The sequence below is a fragment of the Eulemur rufifrons genome, chromosome 9 (genome assembly GCF_041146395.1).
Source record: "Eulemur rufifrons isolate Redbay chromosome 9, OSU_ERuf_1, whole genome shotgun sequence".
In the NCBI taxonomy this organism is placed as follows: domain Eukaryota; kingdom Metazoa; phylum Chordata; class Mammalia; order Primates; family Lemuridae; genus Eulemur; species Eulemur rufifrons.
In genome coordinates this window covers 1,438,374-1,456,560 of record NC_090991.1, presented here as the reverse complement: position 1 = coordinate 1,456,560, position 18,187 = coordinate 1,438,374, and the positions used below count along the sequence as shown (strand labels likewise).

At 36.2% G+C, this 18,187-nt stretch overlaps 1 protein-coding gene across 2 annotated transcripts in view; it reads left to right on the top strand.

Annotated features, from left to right (window-relative positions):
- AKAP10 (A-kinase anchoring protein 10) overlaps window positions 1-18,187 on the top strand; it is a 70,195-nt gene that overhangs the window by 23,753 nt on the left and 28,255 nt on the right. For both annotated transcript variants that reach the window (XM_069483194.1, XM_069483193.1), the window contains exons 5-9: window positions 9,237-9,335; window positions 12,946-13,030; window positions 13,862-13,985; window positions 15,015-15,151; window positions 17,454-17,598. In XM_069483194.1, the coding sequence (XP_069339295.1) occupies window positions 9,237-9,335; window positions 12,946-13,030; window positions 13,862-13,985; window positions 15,015-15,151; window positions 17,454-17,598 (590 nt within the window). The remainder of the gene's footprint in view (window positions 1-9,236; window positions 9,336-12,945; window positions 13,031-13,861; window positions 13,986-15,014; window positions 15,152-17,453; window positions 17,599-18,187) is intronic.

Below are 18,187 nucleotides of genomic sequence, written 5' to 3'. Positions count from 1 at the left end.
TTCTGATATTTCCAATTGAGCATTCCAATTGAGATGTTCTAATTTCCCTTGAGTCTTATTCTTTTGCTCATGGTTTATTTGGAAATACTTAGTTTTATCTTTGAATATTGAAATTCAAGATAGTTTTTAAGTGGAGATTTTTTTTTTCTTGTTATCTTTCTACTATTGATTTCTCGGTTATGTTATGGTCAGAGAACATATTTTGAATGATTTCAATTGTTTTAAATTTGTTAATTTTTTAAAATTACCTAGGATATGATCTATCTTGGTCAGTACCTCATGTTCAATCTGCTGTTGTTGGACAGTTTTGTATAAATGTCAATTAGATTCAATTGGTTGATGGTGTTCACTTTTTCTACATCCTTGCTGATATTTTATATGCAATCATATTACTCTATTACCGAGGGAAGAGTGTTGACGTTTTCAACTATAATTGTGAGTTTTTCCAGTTCTACTTTGAGCTCTGTCCATTTTTGCTTCATGTATTTTGAGGCTTTATTGTTAGGTTTAGAATCATATCTTCTTGGTGAATTGCCTCTCTTATCATTATGTAGAAGTCCTTCTTTATGGTAATTTTCCTTGTTCTGAAGTCAGGAATATCTATTATCTGATTCATACAGATACTCACTAGATTTTATTTGACTGGTGATTACATAACATATCTTTTTTCTTTCCTTTACTTTTGACCTACCTTTATGATTTTATTTAAAGGGAGTTTCTTAGCTTGGCTCAGTGGTGTGTGCCTGTAGCCCAGCTACTTGGGAGGCTGAGGCGGGAGGATGTCTTGAGCCCAGAAGTTCCAGGCTGCAGTGAGCTATAATTGTGCCATTTTACTACAGCCTGGGCAACAGAGTGAGATCCTGTCTCTTAAAAAATAAATAAATAAAATAAATACACAGATATATATAGAGAGAGACACACACACATATATAAAAAGGGAGATTTCTTGTAGGCAGCATATAGTTGAATCATGTTAGTTTTGTTCATTCTGACAATCTCTCTCTTGTTGGTAGATATTATTTCAATATAAATTTTAATGTAATTTTTACATTAAAAATAATTACTGCTATGTGATTATATTATGTTTAAATGTAATTACTGTATTAATATAATTAAATGTAATTATTAATATGTTTGCATTTGGGTCTATTATTTTATTTTGTTTGTTCTCTCTGTTTCCCACTTCTTGACTTCGCCATTTCTGCTTTCTTTTGGATTGAATTTTTTTTAGAATTTATCTGTTGGGTTCTTGATTGTATCTCTTTATATAGGAATTTTAGTGCCTTCTCTCAGGATTACAATATACATACTTTTCACAGTGTACTTAACATTAACGTTTTATCACTTTGAGTAGAACGTAGAAAATGTACTACCATATAGATTCCTTTACTTTCCACTTATGTATTGTAGTTGTCATCTACTTACATTGAAAACCCCATCAGATAATATTACAGTTTTTGCTTTCAACTGTCATATATAATTTAAAGAACTTGAGAAAAATTATCTATTATATTTACGCAAATGTTTGCTGTATGTATTGCTGTTCCTTCATTCCTAAAGTTTTGTTATCATTTCTGGGATCATTTCACTTGTGTCTCAAGAATTTTCTTAGATTCATCCATGCCACTGCCAGAAGAAAATAAATATATAATAATATGGAAAAAAAAAAAGAATTTTCTTAGAGAAGGTCTGCTGTCAAAGAATTCTCTCATTTAACCTTCATTGGAGAGTCTCTTTATTTTGCTTTTATTCTTGAAGGAATTTTCACTTGGTAGAGAATACTGGTTTGATGGTTTTTTTTCTTTTACCACTTTAGAAATGTTTCACTGCTTCTGGCCTGCATGGTTTCTGGTGATTAATGTGTAGTCTCGGAATCATTATTATCTCATATTTAACACATTGTTTTTCTTTAGCTGCTTTCAAGTTATATTTTCTGTCTTTAGTTTTTAGCAGTTTGGTTATGGTGTCTGGACCTGGGTTTCTTCCTGTTTGAGGTTCACTGAACTTCTTGATTCTGTAAGTTTGGTTTTTTGTTAGATTTGGGATTTTTCAGCCATTGATTCTTCAAGTTGTTTTTGGCGCTGTACTTTTTCTCCTCTTCTTCTAGGACCCAAATGTGTTAGAGCTTTGTTATTGTTCAGGAGGTCTGAGGCGTTATTTAGTTTTTTTAATCTCTTCTTTTCTGTTGTTCAGCTTTGAAAATTTTTGTCTTTAAATTCACTGATTTTTTTTCCTCTGTCATCTCCATTTTGTTACTGAGTCTTTGCAGTGAATTTTAAATTTTGGTTGTTATGTTTTTTAATTCTAAGATTTCCATTTGTTACTTTTTTGTGTCTTTTATTTTTCTGGTAAATCTGTCTTTCCATTTGTTTCAAGAGTATTTGACCTTACTTCTTAGAGAATGATTTTAATAGCTACTTTTAAAAAAAATCTTTGTTTTGTAATTCCAGAATTTGTGTCCTTGTAATTATCTTTTCCCTTGTGAGTTAATGGGATTGTCTGGTTCTTTGTATAATAATTACTTTTAGATTGTATCCTGGACAATTTGACTTACCTGACTCTAAATCTTGCTTAAATCCTACAGAAAATGTTGAAGTTTTTGCTTTAATAAGCGGTTGACCTCGTTAGGTTCAGACCCCAAGTTCCAACCAGCATTCTATAGCCTGTGGTTCCGGTGTCAGTTCAGTTTTTGATCTTACCTGATCTTACCTGCACATGTGCCTGCCAGTGTCCAGTCTGGGAGCTGGCCAGCATGCTCTTAGAGGCAGGTCCATGCACACCCAACTCAAGGGTGACCCCAGGAGTACACATACAACTTTATAAGTTTTCATGAACTCTCCTTTCCGTGACTTCCTTGACACTCTGGCTCCCAAGGATGATACCCCCAGCCTTTCCTGTTGTCTGGCTAGAAGGCTGGGGCCTTCCCCATACTTTAGCACACTTCCCACAGCTATGTCAGCCTCTGTGGCCAACAAGTAAGAGGACAGAGGAAAAAGTAAAAGGGATTCTCCCCTTCCTCCTGGGACTGCAGAGAATAGGATTCTCTGACAGCGAATAAGACTGTTGAAGCTTTGGGAGCCTACCTTGGCTGCTGCCATTGCAACCACTGCTGCTCTGATACTGCCTGGGGGCCTAGGAGGGAGAGAAAGGATTAAAAAAAAAAAAAAAGCCCAGGGGATTTCCCCTATTCTCTCGGATCTATAGGTGCCCCCTTTCCTGTTCCTCAGACCAGAAATAGAGAGCTCTCTTGGAGCTTTTTTGTATGTGTGTGCATCTGGTGTACAGTTTGAGCTTTTGAGTCCAGGCCAGGGGGTGCTGGAGAAACAGTGAGAAACTTGTGACCATATAGTGTCACTGCGAGTTCTGGTTACCTTTCTGAGTCTGCCTGCTACCATTATGTTTCCAGGTCTGTGGATACATTTGTCCATTGTTTTTAGTTGTACTCCGTGGGAGAGATAAGATAGAGTGCACTTATGTCATCTTGACTTACTCATTAGTATTTCAAATCAAATCAAAGGATGATGTTTTCTATTTAAATTTGCTATTTTCCCCTTAAATAGCAAGCCCATGAGGAAGATAATGGTTTAACACCTGCCTATGGTGGTTTCTATCATAATTACTTTCGTTGTATAAAAACCTCTTGAACTACAGAAGGTAACCTATGTTAAGACTTCTTATATTTGTCTATGAAACTTGTCTAGAACCTAGAGATTCCTACTTTCTCTTCTCCCTATGGTTCTAGCTCCCATTTTTCATAAAGAATAGAAAGTCTCTTTCTTGAACAAACCTTCCTTTTGTATTTGCATGTGTCACTCTTAGGTAGCCTAGGATTTTCTGAAGATGTCCTTGTTAGTCCTTTTAGTTACAAGAGTAGCAGACCATTACAAATCCCTTTATAACATTATAACTAAAAATCAATATGAAGAACTCAAAAGCAGTGTTTAACTTCTTTTGAGTAACCTCTTTAGGATATACTGATGTTTTGTACTGGCATATAAATAGATACTAGGTTTAGTTTCAGGATCTTGCTTTATGCAAAGAGATGGAGGTTAACAAAATAATTTCTTCTGAGCTGACTTTGATAAATTTACTAATTTTTCATTTTCTAGTACACGTGCTTCTTCATAGCTGGCTGGCTGCCTAATGGTCTCTTAGGATTAGGCCTGTCCATAGTGTTCCTTGTGATGGAGCCCCACTTCCTTTGATTATCTTCTCTGTTTTAAGCTGTCTGTGTCATCAGACATCTTCCTTTTGCCTAAGGAGAATTTCTGACCTCAATTTTTTCATGAAGATGTTGCTAACAATTTAAAATAATAGAAAAAAATGGTAATGTATTTGGTAAATTCATTTTTTCAACAAGTATTTATAGTAAGTTCATTCCTTCAACAAATATTTGTTAAGCACTTATTATATGCCAGGACACCAAGGATGCAGTAATAAATGGAATAGTCACAGACTGGATATTCGGGAAAATTTTTGTCCGTTGCATGAAATTTGTATTCTGAAGAATTTCTTTTTTTATTTAAACTTTACCTTTTATGCTTTAATTTTTTATGTGCTCATCTAAAACTATCTTATCACGGCTTTGTCCTTAAAATTAGTGATTTAAAATATATCCATTTTAATGAAAATGCTGTTGTACCTTAGTTATGTGAAAGTATTGGCAAAGTTCTAGATACATTTTTATCTTATGGAGTGAGTTGGTATTTTGTGTTTTGAGGTTTGGTGTGGCTAGGGATTCATTTTGAGTTAAAAGACAAGGAAATTTAAAAATTTTAAAACTTCTTATTGAAATACTAAATTGAGTAACTTAGTATTTAAACACTACTCAAATGCTTGAAGGAAAGTTCTTTTTTCCAGTTATGTGGCCTATCAGGTTCCTAAAAGGTACATTTTAAAAAAACAAGACAGGATATTTTGGACAGAAGTCATACAGCTAAAAAAAAAAAAAAAAAGAAAGAAAAGAAAACAGGGCATTTTAAGCAATTTCTCTGTTCTTTGTTCTTTGGTTTAGAAATTGGACCAGAGCATTTATCTAGCCTATTTATTGAGTTAAAATTTTTAAAATTTGTTTATAAAAATGTTTTAAAATGCATTAATATCCTTTTATCCTTAAATCAAACAAAGGAAAATTGAGTTTTCTGTATCCAGAAAAAGAGTGTGGCCTAGTCTAGGTTTCTGAAATGAAATGCATTGAATGTTTTATTTAAGAGTCTCAAAACTTCTTTGAATGGTTTTAATCCCTCAGAAAATAAATATGCATTAATATATATACAAATTCTTACTTTGCACATGTGGGATTGGCAGCTGTTTTTGGTGAACGGAAAAGCAAGTATTTGGGAACAACCCAAGTTCTGATTTTAAAGCTTTTTGATAGACATTTTCTGCCAAGCTAATGTCTGTTTTGCTTGGTAAATTGCTCATAATAGCCATACAATAAATGTTTGCTAAAAGAATGGAATTATTAGCTTGGATTATTAAAGATCTGGTGAAAGGGAAAACAATCCCCCAAAATCTTCACAAGTGATATCTTTCATCAAGGCCCTGGTTATAGAGAGGATTAATTCACAAACAAGCAGAACTTTCCTTCCCAAAAGCATTTCTTTTCATAAATTTGTATCTTGGAGATAATACTAGCTGCGAAGCCAGACCTGATCTTTAGTCCTGACTCTGGTACTTTCTTACAAATAAAAATTGTGTATATGTGTACAACATGGTGTTTTGATACATGTACATTGTAGAATGACTAAACCAAGCTAATTAACATATCTATTACCTTACATATTTTTTTGTGGTGAGAACATTTAAAATCTCTCTTAGCAGTTTTCAAGTATACAACACCTTGTTTTTAACTATAGTCACTATATTGTACGGTAGATTTCCTGAATTTATTTCCCTGACTGGTTGAAATTTTATATCCTTTTAACAACATTTCCCTAATCCCTCCTTTGAATTCTTATTGATTGATTGATTGGCTGGTTGGTTGGTTGTGGTAAGAATAGATACATGAGATCCACTCTCTTAACAATTTTTAAGTGTACAGTACAGTATTGTTAAATAGAAGCCCAGTGTGGTACAGCAGATCTCTAGTACTTAACCTTTTATAAGTGAAACTTTATGCCTGTTAGTAACAACTCCTCATTTCTCCCTTTCGCCATCTTCTGGCAGCCATCATTATATTCTGTTTCTGTGAGTTTGACTATTTTAAATACTTCACATAAATGGAATCCTGCAACATTTGTCCTATTTGTCCTGGCTTATTTCAGTCAGCATAATGTCCTCAGGATTCATCCATGTTGTATGTGGCAGGATTTCCTTCTTTTTTATGGCTGAGTAATATTCCATCATATATACATAAACTGTACTTTATTCATCCGTCAATGGAAATTTAGGTTGTTTCCATATCTTAGTTATTTTGAATAATGCAGAAATGAATATAGTTGTATAAATATCTCTTCAAGATCCTGATTTCAGTGCTTTTGCATAAATATCCAGAAGTGGAATTGCTGGGTCATATGATAGTTCTATTTTTAATTTTGGGGGGAAACTTCATGATGTTTGCTGTAGTGACTTAACCGTTTTGCATTCTCATCACAGTGTACAAGGGCTCCAATTTCTTTTCACATCTTTACCAACACTTTTTATCTTTTATTTTTTTGATAATGTCTTTCTTAACAAGTGAGAGATAATATCTCTTTGTGGTTTTGATTTGTGTTTCACTGATAATTACTAACGTTAAGCATCTTTTCATATACATCTTCTCAAAAATGACATTTGTATATCATCTTTCAAGAAATGTCTACTCAAGTCCTTTGCCTGGTTTTTATTGGATTATTTGGGTTTTTTGCTAATTAGTGGTAGGATTTCCTTATATATTTTGGATATTAATCCTTTATAGATATACGGTTTTTCAGATATTTTCTCCCATTCTGTAGGTTGCCTTTTCACTCTGTTGATTGTTTCCTTTGCTCTGCAGAAGCCTTTAGTTTGATGTAATCCTACCTATCTATTTTTGCTTTTGTTGCCTGTACTTTGAATGTCATATTCAAGAAATAGTTGCCAACACCAATGTCATGAAATTTTTCCCCTATGTTTTTTTCCTAGGAGTTTTACAGTTTCAGCTCTCACGTTTAAGTCTTTAAACCATTCTGGGTTGATTTTTGTGTCTGGTATAAGGTACAGGTCCAGTATCATTCTTTTGCATGTGGAGTTTCAGATTTTCCAGTACCGTTTGTTGAAGATGCTATACTTTCTCCATTATGTATTCTTGGATCAGTTAAGAGTCCTTTGTGGTGCCATGGAACTTTAGGATTGTTTTTTATTTGTGTAAAAACTGCCGTTAGGATTTTGATAGGGATTGCATTGAATGTGAAGATCATTTTGGGTAGGTAGTATGGACATTTTAAAAATACTAAGTTTCCAATCCATGAATACAGATGTCTTTCCATTTGTTTCTGTCTTTTAAAATTTCTTTCATCAATATTTTATTTTTCAGTGTCCAAGTCTTTGACCTCCTTGGTTAAATTTCGTGATTATCTTTCATATCTTTTTTAGAGCAATTTTTGTAAAACCATGGATAAGTCAAAAATTCATGTTATTTTTGAAGATGAGTTCCATCATGGAACCAATGCAGTGCAGACAGCTTGAAATATCAATAGAGTGTTCTGGAAGGACGTGGCTAATGAATGCACAGTACAGCAATGGTTTGAGAGGTGCTATTCTGGTGATTTTAATCTTGAAAATGAACCATGTGGGTGACCTGAGACCAAGGTAAATAATGACGAGGTAAAAGCTGTAGTGGAAGCGAATCCATCTCAACTTATGTGTGAATTAGCAGCAAGGTTTGACGTCACTGTTCCAACAATATTGGACCATTGGAAACAAATCAGCAAGGTAAAGAAGTTGGATACATGGGTACCACACGAATTAAACCAGAATCAGAAATTGCTTGAAGCTTGCCTTTCTTTTTTTTTTTTTTTTTTTTTGAGACAGAGTCTCACTCTGTTGCCCAGGCTAGAGTGAGTGCCGTGGCGTCAGCCTAGCTCACAGCAACCTCAAACTCCTGAGCTCAAGCGATCCTACTGTCTCAGCCTCCCGAGTAGCTGGGACTACAGGCATGCACCACCATGCCCGGCTAATTTTTTCTATATATATATATTTTTTAGCTGTCCATATAATTTCTTTCTATTTTTAGTAGAGATGGGGTCTCGCTCTTGCTCAGGCTGGTCTCGAACTCCTGAGCTCAAACGATCCGCCCACCTCGGCCTCCCAGAGTGCTAGGATTACAGGCGTGAGCCACCGCGCCCGGCCTGAAGCTTGCCTTTCTTTGCTGTCACGACATAAAGGTGAACCATTTCTATGCCATATTGTTTTGTGTGATGAAAAGGGATTCTTTTTGACAATTACAAGTGTTTGGCACAATGGTTGGATAAAGTTGAAGTGCTGAAAACACAGTCCAGAACCAAATATTGATCACAAAAAGCTCATGGTGTCTGTGTGGTGGTCCAGCACTGGTATTATCCACTGCAGCTTAGTGAAACCTGGTCACTCGATTACAGCAGATGTGTACTGCAACCAGTTGGATGAAATAAATGATGAGGATGCTTGCGATCAAGCAGCCAAGATTGGTCAATAGAGACAGGCCAATCCTCTCGCAAGACAAGACTCAACTGTCACACAAACAATGTGGTTCAAACTACAGAAGCTGGACTTGGAAACTGTCATCCACCATATTCTTGAGACCTTGCACCAACTGACTACCAATTCTTCCAGGCTTTGCACCAGTTCTTGCAATGAAAATACTCAGTTCTCAACAAGCTGTGGAAAACGCCTTTCATGATTTCATCACCATGTGCTCTCCAGGCTTCTTCACTGCTGGCATAAACAAGCTACTATTAAGATTGCAAAACTGTGTCGCTGGTTTAGGTGCCTACTTTGAGTAATTGTACTGCTTCTTGTTTGAGATATAATAAACTGCACTTTTGCTTTGAAATCGGACATTTCATATTTAATGACCTAATATTAAGGAGCTTGTTAGCTCATAAAGGGAATTCAGGGGAGAATTTACAATATAACTCTTCTGTTCCGCCATCCAATGAAGAAGCCACTTAGTGATGAAAGCTTATTTTATAATAAGAGCTCACAGCAAACAAAACTCTGCTATTCATGAATATAGTCCATTACTGTAGGACAAGTAGCTTTTTGATCTTTGAAGTTGTCCCTTTTTTCCCTTGCAGGTATAGAACAAGATGCAGTGAATACTTTTACCAAATATATATCTCCAGATGCTGCTAAACCAATACCAATTACAGAAGCAATGAGAAATGACATCATAGGTAAGCAGTGCTTGAAGCTATCACCAAAAAAACTATTTCTGGTTATTGATTAAGATAATTTTTTATGAACATGGAATATAGCAGTTACTTTCCTAGTCTGTTTTCAGAGTATTTTCTTATGCTTTTTTTTTTTTTTTTTTGAGACAGAGTCTTACTCTGTTGCCCGGGCTAGAGTGCCATGGCCTCAGCCTAGCTCACAGTAACCTCAAACTCCTGGGCTCTAGCAATCCTCCTGCCTCAGCCTCCCGAGTAGCTGGGACTACAGGCATGCGCCACCATGCCCGGCTAATTTTTTTTTTCTATATTTTTAGTTGTCCAGCCAATTTCTTTCTATTTTTGGTAGAGACGGGGTCTTGCTTTTGTTCAGGCTGGTCTCGAACTCCTGAGCTGAAAGGATCCGCCCGCTTCGGCCTCTCAGAGTGCTAGGATTACAGGTGTGAACCACCACGGCCGGCCTCAGAGTACTTTCTTAAATCTAATTGTAGCTCACTTAAAAAGGTTCTCTCTTATAAGTTGGACCCAAATTCTTTGACTTTGACCTGAATAACAACAATACCAAGAACAATAAATAGCACATATTTATTGAACTCTCATTATGTCCTAGACAATTTTCTAAGCACTTTCCATGGAAAAACTCATTTAATCTTTGAACTCAGTCCTCTGCTGGTAGGGGGGAAACTCATTTAATCTTTTGAAGAACTTTGTAGGGTAAATACAGTTACTACTTTGTAATTGAGGAAACTGAAGCACCTTTGTCCAAGGTAACACAACTCAGACATGGCAGAGTCAGGATTTGAAATTAGACCCCTGCATCTTTTCTGGGCTATATTGGCAGTGTTTTTCATGCTGTAGTTTGGGACCAGCCTTCTCTTATGTCCTCACCTCCCTGCCAGAAAAAAAGGCTGGAACAGAAAAATCAGAGTGTTTCAGGATAATAAGGACAAACATTATTTCAGGAAATTGTTTTCATTTTATATATAGTATATATAGTATGTGTATACTAATAAATATATTTCTCTATAGCTCATAGCAAGAAGTGTGAAAGCTTTCACTATGTTTCATCAGGAAGACCTTAGGTGGATCTGTATTCACAGATAAAAGTGCTTCATTCATTCAACAAATTTTCCTATATTCCCCCAAGTCCTAGTATTAAGTTTTGTATTTTTATTCATCAAAAACTTAGTATTTGTGATTTTTGAAATAAAGCATGTTACTCCACTCCTAGCCAATTTATCCCAGCATGGGGCTGCTTCAGTCCTTACTATGGATACTTCATATTCACTCGTTACTGTAGACAGCAAGACCCATTTTCATCTCAGCTGTGTTCTTAAATTGGGCCACAATACTTTCCAGTGAAGACCTGTTGGCTATTTTGGGGTCCATCAGGTGCTGCCCACATTTCCCTTTTCTTTATCCTGCACAGACACCTGTAACACATAGGTCTTGTGGCTGTTGATGGGCTGTCCCTGTCTGCTTGTATTTGGGGTTTGTGGGGACACCATTTTACCTAACTTTGTTAACAGATGTTTTCATGGGATTTTGGTTTTTCTGTATAGTTGCTTTATTTTTATGTGGGAATTTGCTGCTATCATCTTGCAGACTTCCCCAGACCAACTTTTCCTAGTAATACAGCTGGGGTGTTCTGATTAGAATTTGGCTATTTGAGGAATTGGCTAGTGATTCCTTTGAGAGTTTGTTTGTACCAATTGATAACCAAACTGTCTGGGGTAAGGAAAAAAAGGAGGAAGGAGTTTTGAGCCAAATAACACATTTAAAAATGAAATGTCACTTCAGTTCTGTTTTTCCTCTGCTTAAACTTAATCAAATTAATGATATGATCCCATGAGGGAAACAAATCTGGAGGATCAAGTTGATGACATTTATTAGCAAGGGATCTGAGAAAGTTTCTATCCCAGTGTCTTGTTATTACGCACTTTGGAATGTTAATATGGCTTTAGGAAAGTCACTTTTCCTCTTTGAGCCTCATTCTTCTGAATCCTGCCCTAACTATTTGTCCCTTCTTGCTATTGGAATATTTTAATATAGTTATACTTCAAGTGAGTTTTGTTTAAAGGAACCTTTACTTTAGCTATTTCTGTGTATCCAACCTGCCCAGTTTTGTTGTAAATGTTGTCCTTGGGGTTTTTGATATTGCTGTCTCATTACTCTGTTTTTATGTGGGGGTTCAGAATGATCCAGAAACTGTGCTTCCACTGCTGCCTCTGTCTTCCACAAATTCTTAAAGTGATGGAATTTTAAAAATACTTTGAAGGTACAGCTGACAGAATTTGCTGATGGTATGAGAGGAAAAAAAGGAATCAAGTATGACTCCATTTTTTAAAAAAATTGAATACCTAGAATAGTGGAGTTGTCATTTATAAGATGAGAAAGACTGTGGTAGTAATGGCTTATGGGAAAAATCAGGGCTTTGGTTTTAGACATCCAAGTGGTGCATGTCAAGTAGGCAGTTGGACACCTGCATTAGGATTTCATGACGGAGGTCCAGGTTAGAGATGCATATTTGGAAATCATCAGCATATACATGGATTTAGAATCATGAGATTGGATAACATTACCATAGGAGTGAATGTAATGAGGGAAGATAAGAGGTATAAGGACTGAGTCCTGGGTCATGCCTAATGGTCTGGCAGATGAGGAAGAACTAGCAAAGATGATTTAGAAGCAACAGCCATTAACTGGGCCTTCTTAAGTCAACTGTATATCAAGAGAGTAGTTTTTCCTGGAAGCCAAGTGAGAAAAATGTTTCTAGGAGGGAGTGATCAAAAATAAGTGATGCTGATAGATTAAGTAAGATGGAGACTAGGAATTGAATAGATTTGGCAACCGAGTGAACACTGGTCATCTTAATTATTTCACGTTTTAAAATTTCTACTGATATTTTGATAATACTTTTTTATAGATAAATCTTTTCACAAATTCATAATTCTTTAAGTTACAATCCTAGAAATAGAATTGCTGATTGAAAGGGGATGCTTATTTTTAAAGCTATGCTAGAAATTCATATTGCTCTCCAGAAAAATAGGTACAGTTTATGTCTATTTTCCCATGCCCTTGCTCAAGCCTGTGTATTCTAAAACAGTTAAACATACGTATTGTTAAAACAACTTTGTTTAAATTTTCTAGACAAAAGGGTACCTCATTATTCTAATCTATTTTATTTGATTACTAGTGAACATATTTATCTTTTCATATTGGCCATTTTATGTTTCTTCTGTTGTGGATTGTCATGTCGCTGCTCATTTTTCTTTTGGGACATTTCTTATTAGTTTGTAAGAACTCTTGATATTTTAAGGATAGTAATCTTTTAACTGTCATACCTGCTGCAATTTTTTTTTTCTGTTTGCCTTTTAATTTTGTTCTGGGGATGTTTTTAATGTATAGAAATTAATTTTACATTGTTCTTGATTTCTGCTTTTGCATATATGCTTCAAAAGCCTTTTTACCTCAAGATCAGCTGTTGCCTGTATTTTCTTTTAGTTCGTTTAAAACCTTCTAATTAATATGCCTTTCCTGTTATCTCCTAATTGGATTCACAAATGTGTATAATTGAATTTAGCAGAAACTTAATTATTCACTATTCCTTTTACAGCAAAGATTTGTGGAGAAGATGGACAGGTAGATCCCAACTGTTTTGTTTTGGCACAGTCCATAGTCTTTAGTGCAATGGAGCAAGAGTAAGTTAGTTTCATATGTTCACATTTCGCATTCTTGGGAATTTGAGTTCTGTGTTAGGAATGGGCTTCACTCAACTAAAAACAAAATATCTTTGAGGATTTAAGTATTTTGAATATTTATAAGATCACATAAGAGTACTCTCGGACTGTCTTGGTTAATAGTTTCTTTTAAATATGAATTATGTGAACCCTTACTAAAAATAAAAGTATTTTCAATTTTAATATTAATATTTCCTAAGTGAAAAGAATTTGTTTTTAGTTGTGAAATCATTTGGGGGTGATTGACACTGTAGTGATTGTGACTATTAGTATTGATTGATTTATTTAAATAATGCATGTCTTCAGATGGATATCCCAATTTGTTAGTTCAGGCTTTAAGCTTAATGGATGCTATATAACTAAATCCACATCTATTTGTTGAAACTGCTTCCAGAGTTTTTTTAGATTAATTACTGTTGCATGCCCTTAAAAAAAAAAACTAGGTATCGCTCTTTCATTTAACCTTTATTGAAAGGGTACTCTGTGCAAGGTACAGGTATAGGACCTACCTTCAAGGCAGTTACAGGCTGATAAAAGAAATAGGGCATGTTCTTCAGTTACTGTAATATGAGGTAGCATATATTAAATGTCAGAGAAGAGCTACAAAGTCACTAAGAGGTGGGAGAGATTACATACATGTAAAGGAATCAGAAAAAAACACCATGGGAAGTAAGGTAGTGTTGACTTAGGCCTCTAAGATACAATACAGACAGTATGGAAAGAGTATATTTTTCCCACTTAAGCTCTTTCCATGGTCGTTCCCTCAAATGTTCCCTTTTTGTCCATGTGCAGGCACTTTAGTGAGTTTCTGCGAAGTCACCATTTCTGTAAATACCAGATTGAAGTGCTGACCAGTGGAACTGTTTACCTGGCTGACATTCTCTTCTGTGAGTCAGCCCTCTTTTATTTCTCTGAGGTAAAGTCTGAATTTCCTTTCCCACTCTTACTAGAGCATTCCAGCCTCTAAATGTAAATGCTGGGGCCCTGTCTATAGGAAGTAACACAGAAGAGACGAATCATTTCTAAAAAGATTTATTATTGTTTAAAGTTATTTCTAATGGCAAGAATACTTTAATGGCATATTAGAGAGAACATCAAAATTCAATGTAAAATAATTCATTTTGAAAAACATAATTAAACTACTGCTCATAAGAGAATGCATGCTTTTAATTGTTTGGAGCTATTTTAAAACTGCAGAATTTGATACTTGATTCCAGTGCACAAATATTTTCAGTCCAGACTTGAGAGAAAATAGTAAATTTTTTCCTGTTCTCACCATTTTTAATTTAGCTGCTTGATAAGATTGCCCAGTGAAGGATTTGCAACAAACAAGGAGTACATTAATCTCTTTGAAGCATACAGTTTAGTATAATGCTATTTGTTAGGCTTCAGAAAATGAAATTCTTTGGCCACAAAGCAAATGACTACTCAGTAGAGATAAAGAAGATTCCCAGTCTCACAGAGTAGTAACTTGAACACTTGAATTCTGCTTCTTCACAAGAATACAGTTGATTGGTTTTTTCACTCCCTTTCTTTGCTGTAAGTTTAAATCAGCAGTTTGTTTAGGTCAGTTTGTTCTCATGGAATGGCGAGAATGATCAGTTTAAAAGATCTGATGTGGTTAGCTTATTCTTATATGTTTGCCAGCGAGGAACCACTAATCCAATGTAGTGTGATTTTTACTTCAGCTCACTGAAGTTTGCATCCAACTGTATGGTGTTTTTTTTGGTCAATTGTGGGTTTTTTTTTTCCCCTTTAAAAGAATGTTTAAAAACTTTTCAACATTAAATGATTATAACCTGCGGAATGGTGTTAATTGAAGAAGTGGATCTCTTTTTTTTGCTTTTTGCTTGTGTCCTGTATTTTACTTGGAGCTTATAGATTAGAGATTGTGAGAGAAATCTGTTTGGAGTCTAATTTTCGCTTTTGTATTTTTCTTTCCTAGTACATGGAAAAAGAGGATGCAGTGAATATTCTGCAGTTCTGGTTGGCAGCAGATAACTTCCAGTCTCAGCTTGCTGCCAAAAAGGGCCAATATGATGGACAGGAGGCACAGAACGATGCCATGATTTTATATGACAAGTGAGTTTTTATGATAGATGCATTCGGCACTCAGTAGGTATCTGTTGAGGATTTGAATGTACTATGGAAATTAGATGGATAAACTCTGCCCCTGCTGTCAGGGAGCTCACAAGGAGCAGCATAGCAGCTGCCCTTCACATGGTGGGTGTAAACTTTGGGTGTTCTTAGAACAGAAGTGTTTGCTGGGGAAAGGGGTGGTGTGTGTGTGGCAAGCGGGATGACAATGGTGGTGTTCAGGGAGGGCTTCCCAGAAAGGAGATTTGATTTGGATCCTGAAGAATGAATTGAATTTTACTAGCCAGAGAAGGCAGGAAAGAACCTTCTAGGCAAAGGCACTGGCACAAGCAAATTCGTGGAACTTGGGGGAATGAGGTAATTTCAAGAAAGTAGAGTTTGGATAATCAAAACGGTGGGCAGAAAAAGAGGAAGCTGAAACTAATTGGAATAGGCTGTAAAGGGCCTTGAATATCTATGTGTGGATGTATTATATTTTCTGGTGCCAATCTGCTCGGCTACATTACTAAATGAATTATAGTCTTTCATTAGTTTTTACTGAAAATGAGAGGTTTGAAAAATTGAAAATATCTGTTCAGTCAAGTGATAAGACTGTGGCCAGCTCTATAACACGTAGTGTGTTCTTTTCATTCAACGTTTCATACTCTGTAAAGAAAAGTAATTTGTTATTTGTATGCACAAGCAAGTGCTAAGGGAGTAACTTGAGAGTGGATAAAAATCCATGGGATGTTAGGGTTGGAAGAGAGCCAGAGCATCTAGGCCAGGGGTTCCCAAACATTGGTCTGCAGGTGCATGCCAGGCTGTCTGCAAAAGAATCACTTGCAAGCTTGTTCAAAATAGATTTCCAGTTCTTCTCTCTTAAGAGATTCTGATCCAGCGGTTTGAGGTATGACCCAGGAATTTTTATGTTTAGAAGACATGGCTGATAATTCTGATGAATAGCCAGATTAGGGTTCTAGTCTGATTTCCCCATTTTGCGGATAAGGAAGCTAAGGCCTAGAGAGGTAGTGATTTTCTCAAAGTCACAGGACAAGTTAGTGGCAGAATTTGGGCTTGAATGCAATTTTTAAATGTTTTGTCTTATGTTTTGTATCATATATTTGTGGAAGATATTATATAAGAAACATTGTTATATGGATGGTGAAACATCAAGAGTACACATTTAAAAATTTGGTGTGAGGTGTCTGAAAATTCATGTCATGGAGGAGTGTTTACCACCTTACTCATTACAACATGGGAGACTCACTTTTTGTTATGAAAATGCTGATTTTAAAAAGGAGAGTTTCCTTATGCTGGAACAAATTAATGGCACTAAGTGGGACCTCGGCTGGAGATCAGTGACCACACAGAGCAGAGGCCCTGCCTCCCACCAGATCCCATTTTCACATTGGGAGCCATTTTTAAATAAAGATTTCTCTATGATACCTCACTGATACTGTTGTTTTTGCCAAGCTCATTGTGCCAAATTTGACTTTACAAATCCCCGCTTGTTTCTTTTTGTATCTTATATAAATGCATCATCACAATCACGCATCGCACCATCAGCCTTTCCGTGTTTTGGTCACAGACAGGAAATGGAAGCCACTAGAGTGCTTGGAAGAAAGCATATAAAAATTTTCTCCACTTTTAATGCTTTTTTGCATCTACTTCATGGTCAGCTTACCAAAACACTAGCTATAATGTATCCTATCAAATTAGAAATCAATATTAATTACTCCATTTTCTTTCCACACCAAATCATCAGCAAGTCCTATTCTATCTAAATACATCAAATCCATCCATTTCACCGTCTGTGCCATTTTGTTCTGCGTTCGTATGTGTTTATCGCGTGTGCCTCATAGTTAAGGGCTATGTTCTCATTGTCTCCTGTGTGTAGCTCTTTTCTGCTCTCTCTTCAGGGGAAATGACCATATCTTATTTTCTTCTAAATCCATTTCTTTCTACTAAGTCCTGACCAGAGAATAGGTGCCCATTAAATACGTGTGATTGATTAGTTTCTTTGCCTCAACTGTAGCCTGACCCTCACAGCTCTTAAACAACAGCAGAGCTGACTGGGCAAGAACTAAGGATGGTTGGCAGGCAGATAGGGAGGTAGCAAGTTAACCCAGATACTTTTGGGGAGGGGGGCATAAATAAAGGTGAGAGCAGGGTATCATTACCCAGCTCCATGGTGTAGGCCTGCAGGCTAAATCAAGTAGCCTCGTATCAGATTCTCTGGTGTAGGTGCCTAAAGTTGCTTATACTTGCTATGGAGTTTGGTTTTACTTTGGATATCTTTCTACCATAGGTACTTCTCCCTCCAAGCCACACATCCTCTTGGATTTGATGATGTTGTACGATTAGAAATTGAATCCAATATCTGCAGGGAAGGGGGGCCTCTCCCTAACTGTTTCACAACTCCGTTACGTCAGGCCTGGACAACCATGGAGAAGGTAACTAGGAACTTCAAAAGTATCAAACCATAAGAAATTTTACTCATGGATCTCAGAAAATATAACATGGGAAAACCCAAATATAACAGAACACTGGAAATCGAAGCAGTGTGGCATAGTGGTGAAGAGCAGAGGCTTTAAATCTGACTGAGTATGCACAGTTTCCATCAGTGACAGACTGCATGTGTGGCGGTGGTCCCGTAAGATTATAATGGAGGTGAAAGATTGCTATTGGCTAGTATTATTTATTTTATTTTATTTTAGTAGATTTATGGGGGACAACTTAAATTCTGTTACATGTATATATTGTATAGTGGTGGTCTAGTATTTACTATCCTGTGCTTTTAATTGTTATTTTAGAGTGTTCCTTCTACGTACTAAAATAACAAGTTAAGAGGCGGGAAGATCACTTGAGGTCAGAAGTTTGAGACCAGCCTGAGCAAGAGTGAGACCCCGTCTCTACAAAAAATAGAAAAATTATCTGGGTGTGGTGGTGCACACCTGTAGTCCCAGCTGGTTGGGAAGCTGAGGTAGGAGGACCACTTGAGCCCAGGAATTTGAGATTGTGGTGATCTCTGATGACGCCACT